Source organism: Dufourea novaeangliae, unplaced genomic scaffold (genome assembly GCF_001272555.1).
Source record: "Dufourea novaeangliae isolate 0120121106 unplaced genomic scaffold, ASM127255v1 scaffold101, whole genome shotgun sequence".
NCBI classification, from domain to species: Eukaryota; Metazoa; Arthropoda; class Insecta; order Hymenoptera; family Halictidae; genus Dufourea; species Dufourea novaeangliae.
In genome coordinates this window covers 3,660,372-3,675,902 of record NW_015373989.1, presented here as the reverse complement: position 1 = coordinate 3,675,902, position 15,531 = coordinate 3,660,372, and the positions used below count along the sequence as shown (strand labels likewise).

The 15,531-nt window shown below is 44.4% G+C and overlaps 1 protein-coding gene across 1 annotated transcript in view; it reads left to right on the top strand.

The window, feature by feature from the left end:
• The first annotated feature begins 1,838 nt into the window (after nt 1-1,838).
• The window catches only part of LOC107187704 (bifunctional heparan sulfate N-deacetylase/N-sulfotransferase), a 75,428-nt gene continuing 61,735 nt past the window's right edge, over nt 1,839-15,531 (top strand). The window contains exon 1 of the mRNA XM_015575856.1: nt 1,839-2,132. Within this exon, the coding sequence (XP_015431342.1) occupies nt 1,960-2,132 (173 nt within the window). The 5' untranslated portion in view covers nt 1,839-1,959. The remainder of the gene's footprint in view (nt 2,133-15,531) is intronic.

Here is a 15,531-nt window from a genome sequence, read left to right as displayed (position 1 = left end):
TGACTTATAACTCAGATTCAATCCTTTCGTCACAATTCTCTACTGTCTACTCTAGATATTCGATGTCTTGAAGTTTGGATTCTGTACTTTGTACATTACCAAACATTACATACTCTATGCCTTACAAACGAAGAATTGAAACCTTAACCTTCCTAGACTCAATAAATAAATGTTAAAAATGGAATATATGAAACTATACGTAATAAATACTATATTTCGAACATTTAAAAATGAGTGTGAGAAATCGACACAATTCACAATGCACTGAAAAATCACGCGAGTCCAGCAAGGTTAACTGAATCCACTAAGATTCAGAGTATCTTGATACAGTAATATATCAAATATTATAGTATAAAATAAAGGTCTACTAAAAAATCTGTCGACGAAGAACCGAAGGGAATGCATGTTCAATAATTAAAATTTATTACACTTAAGTATTACGTCCTTAGTCCTTAAGGCTCCTCAGAGAGATATACGGGCCGCTTAATTCTGTCCAATCGATCACTTTATCCCCTCCCACGCACGACGATTGTCGCATTCGGCTCGCACCCTTCGCTCAATTCGCATTCCACGTTGACTGTTTCAGGTCCCGTAAACCAAGTATCCAACCGACGCCGCGGGACCAGATCGATACAGCCGATACAGGGGATAACGTTCGAAAATCGTTCTGGAAGACACGGAGCATCGTAGCTTTACATCGTTCCTAATTGACAGGTGGAAAGGGTGACTGTACCGCGGGGAGAGGTGGAACGATTCGCGTATATCAAGAGGAAAGAAGGGGGATAGGAGGGATCGCGCGACTGTTGGTGGCAGGGGAGTGAAGGAAGAAGGCAAAGTCGGTGAACGAAGCAACGAAGAAAAAGAAAGAGAGAGAGAGAGAGAGAGTGGAAGCACGGTTCGAAATTTACGAGTGAGTCGGTTTGCTTGCTAGAGTCTAGTAGCCAAACTCTGGTTTCTTGGGCCAGTCGTGCACCATAACAAACGGTCCAACCGTAAAACCAGAACTTATCGTGGAACCGGAAGTAGACACCGGACCACCGTGACGCGCGGCTAAGGTAGATTCGTCAGACACAGTTTCAGCTGGACGAATATAAAATTCCGCTTTATCGACGTTCCCTTCGAGTTCTCTCGATTCACATGGTCTCGAACGAGATCCATCGATCGGCTCGATCGATATTTGTCTGAAAAGGATGTCGACGGTTCGTGGCAACCGCTACTAAGAGATCAACGGTGGATCCTATCCGATCACAATTCCGCCCAAATGGGTTAAAAAGAACGATCGGCGATGGACGGCGCGACTCCGTGCTGCTCGCGAGATGTCGATCGTGGTGCCCTCCTGGAAACGCAACAAGTGGCGATCCGCTCCTTATTCCTGAGCCATCATCGATGTTATCCGCGAGACGACGGGACAGGGGATTCGATCCAGGGCTCGTATTCTTCGATCTGAGAGGATCGAGAATAGCCGCGTTCCCAAAGTGATCGGAGGCCTCCAATCCAGGTTCTGACAAGAACACTGAACTTAGAATCTCCATATACCTTGCGAATCGATCACCGGGAGAATCCCGCCGAGACGAAGATCACGACGCGAGAGAACTGTCCGGCGGAGAGACCGAATCGAACGAAACCTTCTTCTTGTTTGACTGATCGATCCGACTCGAACGGGGCGGAGTTCTTTAGTTCCAACGAGGCCTTCTTTCATCCTCGGTCGAGGGTGAAGAGGGACGACGCGATCTTTTAAAAACGAAACGATATCCATCCTCTCCCCCCCCCCTGACGATGAGCAGAGCCGATGCCCGGCGAAGGAAACTTTCGAGGAGTCACGGAGTGTTCTTGGCGTCGTCGGTGCGATTCGATTCTCCGAACGGTCCGTGCCACGCTAGCACGGGCTGAGAGAAAGATCGAAAGAAAGAGGAAGGGGGGCTAATCTGAGGAGGCATCGGACGCCCATCGGATTAGACGATGGTGATGAAGATTTCCGCGGTCGAGGCTGGCGTTCCTTTACTAAGCGCCGTCGGTCCCCGCTGCGTCGTTAAGCAGGCCACGGTGAAGCGATGCGTCGCGGCGCTACTACTCGTCTCCGTCGCCAGTATATTCTACTACACCCACTACATCATCAGTAGTCCATTGGCCAGGTGAGTTCAATACCGATTTGGTTATTTTTTTTTTCTTTGTTGACTTGCTTCAGAAAATTATTCGCCCTTCTTTAGGCCCCAGGGCAGGTTGTCCTACCTAAATTGAGCATCCTAAATATCTCGATTTTTTATGATAGGAAAAATGTCAGATGGTGAAAATATATAAATCCAATGGTAGGATTATATTTTTCGAAATTTCAAGGTCATTTTTTTTTTTAAATGGGACTACAATTTTTATCAGCGTGGTGTAATAGTTGAGATCAAGACTAATCCAATGGCCTATAACGGTGTGACCTTGAGTAAGAAAAATCTACAGATGTATCAGAGTAGATTTAAATAATAAAATAAATACAATAATGGGATTAGTGCAAAAATGTGTCGAAGTTGAAAGTAATTTTCTGTAAATTAAAAGCAAGTGAGATACTAAAGGTACTCAAGTTAGGTGGGACACCTTGTACATCCGTATTCGTCTGTGTGTCTGACCACGTACGACTTTTTTCATTGTGGCAGTCAACTTGTGTCAGACACCGTTGTCCGATGGTTAATGTTAATCCATCGATTGCCATGCCACTCGAGTGTTGACATTACCATTTTTTATTTAGACCTGAACAACTGATCTTGATGGATAGGTCAGACGTAGAGTTTATAATTGAATTATATCAGATGTCTTTGACTTTAGGTGTATGTCCTCTGTACTACTTCACTGGCTAATATAGGGAATCTCACTATAAGGTGAAAGGTATGAAATATTTATTAAAATATTTTACGGTATGATGAGTTTAGAACTGTATAAGGGTACCGAAGAACTCTTACATACATAAATCATGTACGTAAATATGCAGAACTAATTTCATATTAATGTAATATGATTTATTGGTCGACTACCCAAGGGAGAATTTTATTCTCAATCCATTCAGTTTTTTTGCCAGAAATACTCAGAGGTACATTTCCTTATCGCAGGTTGCCTGAAACGTTCGATCTCATATCAGGCTGATAAATTTCCGCGGTGCAATTAGCAAAAGTCTTTGTCCCATACGTTTCCTCCATCGATTAACGCGTAACAGGCCGTTCCGTGCGTGGCAAACGTAGTTTTATTACTGGCCGGCATGAAATTCCGCGGTCAGATTAACGAGCCCCGATATTCGCGACATTTTTTAACCTGCTACCTTGAACTTCCCCTCGTATATTTTACTTCATTCTCTGGGAATACCGAAAAATTCGATGGCAAACTCACGCGCTAGATCTTCATTTCGCATTTTCACGCGGCTATCTACCGATCGCCGTTCAATCGCTCCGTGCTGTACACTGTGAAACTTTCCTTTGATTTATTCCTCGCCAATCTCGTGACTTCCAATTCTCGCGATTCCACGGACGGATTATCGAAGATTATCAGACTCCGGGCGAAACTCTCCGCGATTCTGTGGGTGTTCTCGATCGAAATCACCGAGTCAGCCCCGAATTTCACGCGACCGGATCTCTCCGATTCGCCACGAGAGAGGCGAACGTGACGATGGAGGGAAATCACCCATCATCATATCGACAAACACGCAATCTATTCGCAAATAAGTGAAAGTCCACAGCCACGCTTGCGGAACCGCCGTTTGGCTTCGCGCCCCCTCCGCGATTGATCATAAATTTCAGCGGGACGTCTGTAATTAAATTGCTCACCTGCCGCGAACCCCGCGCACGTTGATACGAAATTTCGCGACCTTTTGATCTCCACCGATTCCGCGATTCACCGATTCGATACTCGTGTGAAAATTAATAATCAGAGGAAGTGGTATAAATATGGACTAGCACTTTTTCTTCAGAAGACTTGCTGTCCAAAATGTCGAGGATGTTCAAGATCTAACATTTCAATGTATCTAAAATATGTTTGCATTATGATATACAGTAAATCCTTGGTGAGTAAATTCGATGGCACTAAACATTAAATATTTTATAAACTAATGGTCATATGCGACTGAAACAAATATCATTGTCTTCAGAATTCCAAACTCTATCACTCTGCTAAACCTCGTTAACAAGTCAGCGTTACACCTGGGGTCCTCTCCCTGTTAATGCCTAGGAGCCCTCAAATACTCATCGTGGATTTACTGTACAGTTAAAATAAGCTTCTCCCTTTTCTTGAGTCATAGTTCCGCACTATTCCCATTATGGTGAAGCATCTAAAATGACCGTGTACTTTCAACTAGCCCACATTTAGACCCTAGCCTGTATTTGGACCACTTCCTCTTTTATGAAAGCAGATAAAACGCATGTGCAAAAGACGGAACAGATTGCGCGACTTTACCAATATTGTAAGAATCATATTATATACACAAGAGACCAACATCTTGTTAAACTTGGAATTGACCAGCTCGATGGGACAAGCTGGCAGATAGAGACGTTTGGGGTCGACGGACGTAATATTTCGGGGGATGCAACCGGTCGGTCCAATTCTAATTTACCTCGATCTTCCCTCCCCTCCCAAGTGCATTCGGTATATCCCGGTGTACTACAGGCTGGTCTAGGTCCACAGTTAATTAGAGAAGACGAATAACCCCACGGACCGAACGGAGGCGTTCGTCTCGGCTCGATATGGACCCAATCTCGCTCGGTCGGATAACCAGAGAAAGCAGCACTCTCCGTGGTGGAGAGAGAGAGAAAATGCTTTCCTCCCTCATCGTCGATTGCGCGAGCAAACCCAGGACTCGTGGGAAAGACAGAGAGGGTGAAAGAGTATGTTCGCCCTTCCGGCTTGGAAATCCAGCGTTATTTCGTGGTGGGGCGTAATTACGTTGCGCGAAATTGTTGCTGGCAGTTGTTTGACTGCGCGCGGTTTCCTCGGGGACCTATATCTTAATTTCGCGGTAATATACCGACCAACGCGATGGAGAGTTCCTGGCCAGGATTTGAAGTTAATTACGCGGCTGGACGTGTTTGCTAATGATCGTGACACACGCGTACCAGCGTCTGGAATCGTGGCGCCTTCCTCGGCGGTGTGTGTCGTTTCGCGGACTGGATTTCACGTAACGACGTTGGAATTCGTGTTAGATACTTGCGTAATAGTTTTCAGTCGAACATAGAATCTGCGGAAATGGTCTGAAATTTTTAGTTAGCTCCAAGGAATCCCTGCAATGTGTTCAATCATTTTATCGTACATTTTTGATTTTTTGATTGTAAAAATCTGAGTAAGATCAAAGAATTGAACACAGTTGTCTCGAATCTGTACGACTCTCTGACTAGGATTTTAGATCAGATAGATAGTTTGGACTGGATCAGGACGGTATCTTCGAAATCCCAATGATTGATTACCTTCGCCCCACTCGGATCCGTAGCGTGCACCCACCTTTCTGTTAATTGATACAGTGCCCCGGCTCCCGACATGGATCAATCTTAATAGATAACCTATGGCCGTTCTGCAAGCAATTGTAGGCTCGGTGTAAACCGTCGTCAATCACGAAACCTAATACTCTCTCGCGTGGACATTGACATGTAATTTCACATCGGCGTGGCCCGGCTACGGATCCGTTCCTATTGCCTTCCGGGCAGAGTCTCGGCCCGAACCACCACGGATACTCTGAATCACACACCGTGTGTCACGTACGGAATGAAGCTCGCAATCCAACCGGCCGGGGGTGACTCAGGCTTCTTAATTGTCTCGCGCGATGCTACGGTGTGTTGTACTGTTTATTAGCTCGGATCGATAGCCGATCGACCGGTTGTTCGCTGGGAGTCTGAGAGTTTACGACGCCTCCTAAAGGCACGGATGATTTATAGCCCCTTATCGCGATCGGAGCACGCTGTTCGTTCCTGTTTCGTTTCGCCTTTTTTGGGAACTCGTGGGCGAGGTGATCCAACACGAGATTCTCTAATTTCTTATACACTTTTAATATAAAGTGTAATAGTATACTAAGCAATATTGCATTATATATTAAACATATGAATATATTACACAATGTAACTTCTCATACACTCGGTGCTGGTAATTCTAGTGTTAATCTAGGTACTACTGTATTTCTTAAATTTCTCAAAACCACCACCGCACACTACTACCAACCAGAAGTAACCCAAAGCAAAGAGCCGAAACATTATCAATTTTTAACCCCGAACGCAAAAAGGAAGGGCTATAGGCTCCGTAGCTCATCGACGGGTGATCCGATTATTGTATTTAAAAGTGTACATTTCCGGCAAGGATATCAGGCATATTTGGTCCAAAATCGGTTCAATTATTTCCACACGGTTTCAATAATCATCCCGTATCTGAAAATGATGATTCGAATTTCTTTCTTGTCGGAGATTTTGAAAATTTTGATTTCATTATCATGTAAGGCGGGTAAACGCAGCCTCGGGCGTATGCGTCATGCGAAAGGCGCGCGTGGCCGAAGCGGGCTCGGTCGAAAGGAAGGGACGATGCGTCTGCTGCAGCCACGGAGCTTAGCGCCGATGCAAGGCAGAGGAGAGGAGAGAAGCTTGAATTGGCGCTGATTGGGCGTGCGACAAACATCCGGCCGCATTTCGCGTCCCACGATCGAGAATGCGCTTCTCTCGCCACGGCGCGAACCATGTTCACGCCGCGTACACCGTCTCGACCATAGGACCTCTTAACGCGCGAGACCACGAGCTATTCAGACTTTGCTCCCCTTTGGATCGCGAGCTGGTCGCGCGAATCTCGACGGCATTCTGCTCGCCAAGACTTGCATTCCGTTGCCCCGAGACCCTCGCCAACGGCCCAGTAATTGGGTGAATTTATTCACTGTTGGCCGAGTCACGAGGGCCATATCTTGCACGCCATTTTATTATCGACGATTCATAAATTGGAACCTTTGGACAGGTTGCACAAATGCATTGGAATCTCGTTCCTGTAATTCTAATATTTCACTGGAGGATTAGGACTTTCTTCTTGCAACGGTCTTTGCTGTTACACCGGGAAATGAAAAATCTTGTGGGCGTTTTGTAGTTCACTTTGCTCTTATTAAAAGTGGAAACCGGTAGATAGTCTTTTTTTTTATTTAGCTACGATGGGTATCGAAATTGGTATAGCAAAAAACGTATTAGATGATTGTACTTTCATTGTGGCCTATTATCTGTTCTTATTGTTTAAGGTGGCAAAGACTAGAGGAATGGAATAATGTACTTTTTAACTTCGGCGAGAGCTTCTTGAGAGAGTTAAATTTGTAGTTTCGAAGAATATTTCGAAGAGGTGTTATTGCGTTTGATAGTTGGAAACGAGGTTCGTACCGGAGCGGTATCGTCTCGTTGGAAATTAGCGATCCTACAAAATATCAGCTCCAATAATTTCGTTAATTCGAACGATATTCGACTTCGTTGAAAGTTCACCGCATTAGCTTCCACCGTTCGAACCCGGAACTCTCGAGAACCGAACTTTCCGCGCTTGTCCACGAACTATTTGCGCTACTGAATCTCGTTCAACTTCGGGCCAACAAAATATACGGGGGTTTCGTGATGTATAGAAACGATTCTGCGAGTGAACGGGCGACATTTTCGCGTAACTTCTTTCTACAGAATTATAAATATAACAGATATTGATAATTCTATTTCATAATAATTCTAATAATAATTTTCACGTTCGATTTATCTTCTTTCTCACTTTAAGAAACAATAGAAGATTCTTTCGGCCGGTTCAATATCCCAATAGAGTGCATTCGTGATCACCCGCCACGATTCGCCGAATTTCAAGCAAATTTTGAAAATTAATCCTGTCCCCGTGCGGCTGGAATATAAATATCTCGACTGTGTTCCCGGGGCACGATATCGAAAGCGTATTAGAAATATCGCGTGGGGTAGCATGCGACCGCGCGATACATTATTCATCGTGCTTGTTCGCCGGCAGAAGTTTGATTATTCCGAACATCCGTCTTGTCAAGGTAATATCGAGTTGTGTAAACTTGGAGCATAAATGTCTACGGAAAGGAACGAACTACCCGAAATTTTCAACTTTTCGAAGTTTCACACGCCGCGGGTAAACCTACACCTCTCCAGCAGTACTCGTTCGCGACGTAAGCGATGCAAATGCCATTATGGTGCCAAATTGGGCCTCTGTTTTCGTTCTCCAATTTTCCGACGGATATCCTTAGTCAATTTCTAATAGGAAACAAACAACTAACGATCTCCTCTGATATTCTTCTTACGGCTCGTTCAATTTGCTGTTCTCCAGTTAAAACGAATTTGCACTTCACATGTCAGATGTGTTATATGGACGATTCACCGAGAAACTTTGTTTTCATCCATATTTCATACAAAGTGATCATCCTCCTCCAAAGTGAATATGGATTTAGTCAATTCTTACTATTTTTGGGCAGTACTTTATTAAGAGTTTTAATAACAAATAAGAGAATGGAGAGTACCACACTTTATTTCAAGATCTATTGGATCAACTTAATCATCAACTTAGTCATTCGCAATCATTCTAGATGAACTATCCGCGATGGTCATCCCAAAATGAAAAGGTGTAAATTCCCTTTGAAAACTGCTTTGATCTACGTGCATTTTCGTCCAAAATGACCAGTGAACAAAGTAGAGCCATTTTTGACGAATCGACTGGATCGTGGATGAATCATCTGCCATGCAGATCCAAAATGTAAAAGTGTAAATTCGCCTTCAGCAAACCATTTCATTCAGGATCGTCGATTAAATCCGATGAAACGAAGCGGTTTCATCTTTCGTACCGGGCAGACGCCATCGCTCGGCCGGTTGCTGCACGAGGTTTTTTGCGCAGTTGTTGCGATCGTTAATGAGGCCGCAGCTCGTCTCTTCCGCGCTTTTCCTTTTCTCCCGAGTGACGTGCGCGCGTGCACACACGATCGCCGCCGCATAAGCCGCACGCCCCCGCGCAGGAAAACAGGAATAAAAAGCCCTACGGGGGAGAAACGCGCGACGCCATGGAGAACGGGTGCGCCAGAAATTGCACACGCCAAACTACCCAGACACGTTTTTACCCCCGACTGGGCGTAATTACGCGGTGTACGCACGCTGGAATTTCGTAGGGCAACGAGGAGAGCGGGCAGTACCTCCTCGAAATTGATTAAAAAAATCCGACGAATTCTTACCAACGGATTCCTCCGCGGGATGTGTTAATCGTGTGGAGAGGACGGTGAAGAGGAAGGCCTGGGTCGATGTATCTTCGAGAAATTATGGTTTAATCTGTGTTCAGACCTACATCCAGGACGTTTCTGAAATTAGTGTTTTATATTATTAGGTCCGAAGAATAGTTTCTACCTTGAGTCTCTAATTTGTGTTTGAGCGCATTTTGTCATATTACATGTTTTGATATGTTTTTTGTTTAGAACACGATACCTAGAGTAGATACAAACGTTAAAAACTCTTCACTGAAGAATTAACACTTCGCTGTATCATTATGTTCGATCGTTAATTTTTAGTGAGTTTAAGGTACTCGGTCTTCAAGTTTGCCCGGTTTGTTATCAGAACATAAATGGAGGAACCTAGAATTTTTCCTCGGTCTTAGCACGTGACGGTTCAACCCTTTGGTCCCTGAAGATAAAATATTTGTGGTATTTATGGTATCTATGCGTACCACTCAGGAAGTGGTTAAGTCAACCATTAAAAGATCGTTTCGACGACTGTGTCAATCAAGATTCCACAGTAAGGTCCTCTGTTCTCGCCGGATTTCTCATATCGAACCAAGCAACGCGATAATCCAGCTTTGATAATCCCCCCGCGCCGTGGATTCCAGTCCATTTTCCCATTAAATAACGACACCGGTCACGTAACTATAACGGTACGGGTGTCGTGGCGCATCCTGGATTGGTTCGTGAAACAATATGGCATGTACATCGGGGCCATTAACATTGTCCTGTTGCTTTGGCGGGATTTCGGGCGAGGGGATAGAGAGGGAAGGTTACAGTGCGTGAGAGGCGACCCTAATTCTGTCAATCCTGGGGGCGTCCTCGGGCCGCGGCCGTGCACCCGGGGTGATGTTAACTCGTAACTCTCATCGATTCCGGTGTAAATATACCCGGGGCATGTATACGACCGTGCAGGATTTCCGTTACGCTAGATATACCGCGCGTAACACGAATCGCCCGAGAAACGGCCATACAAAGGGGTTGAACGGCAGGGCCGACGAACGCGTATAGGCCAACCGACCGACCAGCCCCTCGAACGCACGAAATGCAGTTTCACGGGAAGCAGATAACCCTCTCGAAGAATTAATAGCCCTCCCCGTTATGAAAGCGGCCGTTTCGCCGATAGAACAGGACGTTAATGCACGTCCCCTCCCCTTCTACGGGGGTGCTCGAATAAAAATATTACTTACGCGATATTAAGTCCTGGCCATGTGTTTTATCACGGCTACCGTCCCCCACGGGGGTGACTCTGACTTTCGTTGGACGACTGTAAATAAAATTGCCGGGGAATGGGGATGAATGGCCACGGAGCCAGCGAGGCTGAAACTCCACTATTGGGAACTATTCGTTCTCTGTGTATGCATATATGCTGTTGGACAACCGTTTGGAATCAGTCGGTGATTTAAGGGTGCCGGGGATTTTTAGCTGTGGTGACAGGAGTCGAGGATTAAGGGCTCCAAAGATCGTCCCTGGGAATATTCACTCCGAACCGGGGAGAAATAGTCGGCTATTGAGGAATGACCAGGTTTGCATTTACAGATTGTTTCATTAGGGGTAAAACAAGTTCATCTTTGTAACTTGAAACTAGGCATCATCGTCTCCGTATTTCTAGAGGAACTTCCAAATTGATACTAACAAATTTTTCTATTCTATTCTTACCTAAGAGAAGACCTTCCTGCATTTGTTCTTTTTATGAACTACTTTCGAAAATGCCATTTACCTCAAACTCCACAGTCTGTATATAATACATCTAAGTTGAAGTTCTCAGGACCAATATATAAACTAGGATCATATAACAGAAAAATAGTGAAAGTTCCTAATCCTTTTATCTACTTCAAGTCTCCCCAAACTGGACGACGTAAAAGTGTCCACAGTAGTTTACCACGTAATCATCCTGATTAAAGGACAACGCTAACGGAACGGCTTTACACGTGGAAAAATCCGATCGATCGTCACAGGCCAGCATTGCATCGCACAAATCCGTCGGGCACACGCGATTTCCCGACGAGTAGTCGGGTTCGAATGCATGCCAAGTGGCTGCCGGTTAATCCTCGGTTTTCGGTCCCGTGCAACGATACACCCAGCCATCAGGAACGTTTCGGATCGTTTCAACGGAGTCCGATGAATTAGCCGCGGCTTTGTAACGAGTATACATATCGGGGTCGCTGGTTCGTTCCACCATTGAAAACGTCGTCGTTCCCTTTACTGACGGAATCATTTCGAATCCTGGGGTCTTGCGCCGCCGGCTGTTCGCGTCCAGAACCCGGATATAACCCTTTCGCCGGCGGGGACTTTGATGAATTATTCGGGCGACGCGCGAGTCAAAGCGGCGTCGCGGTAAATCATCGTGGAATTAGGAGATATCCCAGCCGAACGGAGAAATTTCCCGGTGAATACCGTGATCTGGCAACACGCATTCATCACACGTCGACGCATCGACAGATGCTGGTGCTCATCCAATTCCTCGTCGCTAGAGAAATCACGTGTTTATGGATTGTTTGCTGTAGGATCGGTGTAAAAAATATTCTGCTTTCCTAGGTGGTTGTCGATGAGTTCTTCTGATCGTTTAAAAAGATCGGTGAGGAGATTAAATTCAGAACGTTAGGAAAATTTAGTTCTTCTAAAATACCTGAAAGAAGTAAAACAGTTTAGGTTTCTGTTAAAATATGAACGAATCATTCTGAACTCAGTGTTTTACCCTGTAGAAAATACCAGGAGTATTAACTTATTTCTTCCCAAGGTACGAAAACATTATTAGACTGTTTGTTGTTAATTGAACTCAGTTTGATACAATCAGAACATAAATGACTTCGATGTTATGTATACGTAAGATTGGGAGGAAATGGTTTAATAATTACTAACATTCTGGGAGAAAGTATTCGTACATTATTACCATTCGTCATCAATGGACATCAATTTAGCTTATAACGTTGTAAACGTTAAATTCTCCTTGAATAATTATAGCAAATGAAACCGTGTAGATTTCTGCTAAGATACAAATAAATAATTTTGATCTCAGCGTTACCCTGTAGAAGGTATCAAGTTGTCAGATGCGCACGAACTCTTTTTTTCTTCTATTGTATACGTACGCGCAAAAACGCTTCGACGATACCACGTCATCCGGTATGCATCCACGCGTATCAGTATCTCGTGTGTAGGTATTACTGATTACCACGAGCTCGGAGCATCGAAGATCCGGCGGATACGACGGCTGCAATTTCGACATCAAGCCTTGCTGAATGGTCGCATCGCGTCAGACAGCGTGCGAACTCGTTAACTCTGACCGGCTCTGGTAACATATCAAAAATCCAAAGAGTCGATGACGCGTTAATCTTATGAAAAATAAATCTGCAACGTTTGTTGTAGTCGAGAAATCTCATGGAAGTGTCCTTGATACGAATCTGCGATGGTTTCATAGCTATTCCGGGTTTGATCGGTAAAGGCGAGGTCGTTATCGCAATAAAAACATTGAGTTTGACTAATAAACTTGTTACGAAGGTTGCGATTGGTTTAAAGATGAGAATCTGGGAGGCGTACGATGGATTTAGAACCTTGAAGTTCTACTTATGAATGGTTTTAGAAACGAGAGTCTGGAAGTTAAGTGCGACGAATTTAGAAAAGATGGTCTGGAGGTTCGGGGAGAATATGCAGGGTGTTCATTGAAGGGTAGGATCGAATGGGATCAAAATAACGTAGGGTTGTAACAATTTTTATAACGTAGTCTCACAGTCTAGAAAAATATTTCAGAGCAGTTATCGCGTGCAAATATTTGTAACCCGCATTGTATTACAAGTGACGTACATTAGTACCGGATTTTACACTGTAATCACATTTCCATACGAAATTACACGGGGAATTTTTTAACATACAGAACGTGATTAATAGTGTACTAAAAGTACAATTGCATGTCTAGATACTTTACCATTATTCGTAGAATTACTACTTAGGAACACGTGACTCTCAAGCAGCTCGTCATAAATTGGCTATTACTCATCTGGCAATGATTTGCTCATAAAACTACCTAAACTATATACCGCTTGATTTAACTGAATTTTAAGTACAAAATAAAGGAATAAAAAATCCCGAGATGATTTCATAGTTATTAAATATACTCTAGAGTAGTCTAAAGAGTGGCCTAAAACATATCATTTCGACGAAAGCATCACATTTTCTTCGTGTAGGTATATACCAGATGCCCTAATACTCACGAGCCGTAGCGTCTGTACATGGCTTCCTTATCGAACAGAACAAATACTTTCGAAACAGTGCGTGCCGGCTGGCGCTCACGCGGAAGATGCCCGTCGTTCTAATAAGTGGAACATGTCTGCTCGACTCCTGCAATGACACACGTGAATTAGCGCACGCTTAGCATTCTCCTCGCGTGCATGTGTGTGTCTGTTATCTGATAGCGTGCCTTCCTAGTCTCTCTGTGGCGTGCCCGGAAGATACACACGGCTTGTGTGTGCCTCGTCGTGCTTGTGGACTGACAGAGAGAGAGAGAGAAAGAGGAAGGTCCCTCTCCCGTATACGAGGTAGTCTAATCGCGTGTCTGATTATATCTCGTCAAAGGGAGGCGAAACGAAACGAGAGAAACGAAAGCGCCACACGTAGCGAAAACCGAGCCACGGATGCTGCCGACGAGAAGATCGCACTGGTAGATTGTCGTTAAATAATTTCGGCTTCCGACCGGGCCGATGTTTCGAGGAAATAGGCGACGAAATTACCACCGGAGCCATATAACCCGAGTATTGAATCCCGTGGACGGGCACGTTTGGTCGGGGAGTTTCAGGAAGTGAAATCGATTGCTCAGAGAGTCGATACTGAATGGAATTTCTTTTAATGCATATGATAACCAGACTGCTAAAAATGCATAGCTTCATAGATTACTGCACGCAAAAAAAAAAAAGAGAGAGAGAGAGAGAGAGTATGTTCTAAACCTGGTCTGAAATTTATTTCGCTTCAATATATAGGGTGTTTTACAGCAACGGCGTTATTCACACGTTAAGCAGAGGCTCTGCTTCGGGTAAAAAACAAATTTATGAGGGGCTGAAAAAGTACGTCGCACTCATCGAGACATTACTGTTGAAATATAAAAATAAATGAAAGGAGATAAAATTCCAGGAATCACGTTCGATAATTATTTCTCGAGTGCGAGAGAGGAGAGCGGTAAAAATGGGTCTCCCGAAAAGTGGCGTGGTTCGTCGAAAAGAAATGAGAGAAGCTAAGAGAGACAAAGGACGACGATAAACTGTTCGGCCATTTAAGAAATTCACACCGGCGGCGGATTTAAAAGTATCTCGTGCCGCTTTATCTCGTTAATTTATTTCTCTATTTAGTAATCCCTTGCGGGGAGGATGGCACTTAAAGATTACACGTTAGCGTCGCGGGGCGTCCCACTTAAAAACCCGCACACCCGGTCACCGACGTATAGAGATCGTCCTCGTCGTTGCAGCGCTGCAAGGTTTCACGGAGATCAGCCGAGGTAATTCTTTCCGACGCTAATCCGCCTTGCAGCGTCGCGGAAAAGAAGCTTACGGGCAACATCTCGCACATTGAGGCCGTCTCGGGGGCCTTTAAACGGCGGATTAAGGGAGTCATCGCGATCCGTACAACTCGGCTTTGTCATTTCGATTGCGATCATTACCGGCACTCCGCGCCCCAATGACAAATTGCCTCTTGGTTAACGCCGGACCTGACGCGCACGCGCGCCTGCCCCCCTGTTATCACACCTTGCGTGAAGAAAGGAGAGAATAAAGGGAAAGGGGACCATTAGCGACGTCAACGCTGGTGAACATTTTATGTTCGAACGAGCTGTTATACAGTTATTATGCATTTTATGCACTTACAATAACATTATTCGCGATAGCCTGTCAGATTTGTTTGTTTGGCTAAATTGTTTATAAGACTGTGAGTTTTATTTCGAAATTAAAACGAATTCATCCCGAATGGTCGATGAAGGTGAAGTTAACGAGGATACATAAATAGGAATTTCGTAAAAGCTTTTACGGGTAATTGTTGTTTCGATAGTATGTGAATGAATGTGTGGGTCACTGTAATTAGTGCCGAGCATTGCTTTAGATTATGATACGTTCGATTGAGAAATTACGTACGGCTCATTTAACACGTTTGCTACCACCGTATCGTTTCGAAGACGGTCGTCATAGATCACTCTGGGTATCTGGCATTCTCTTTAATGGAATATCCTTACTTCCTTGATGAGATATTGTGAAAACATAAAATGGAGATAATAATGCGCCTAGGTTGAACTAATTCTATTTTGATATTCTTTCTTGAATAAATCGCCGGTATAT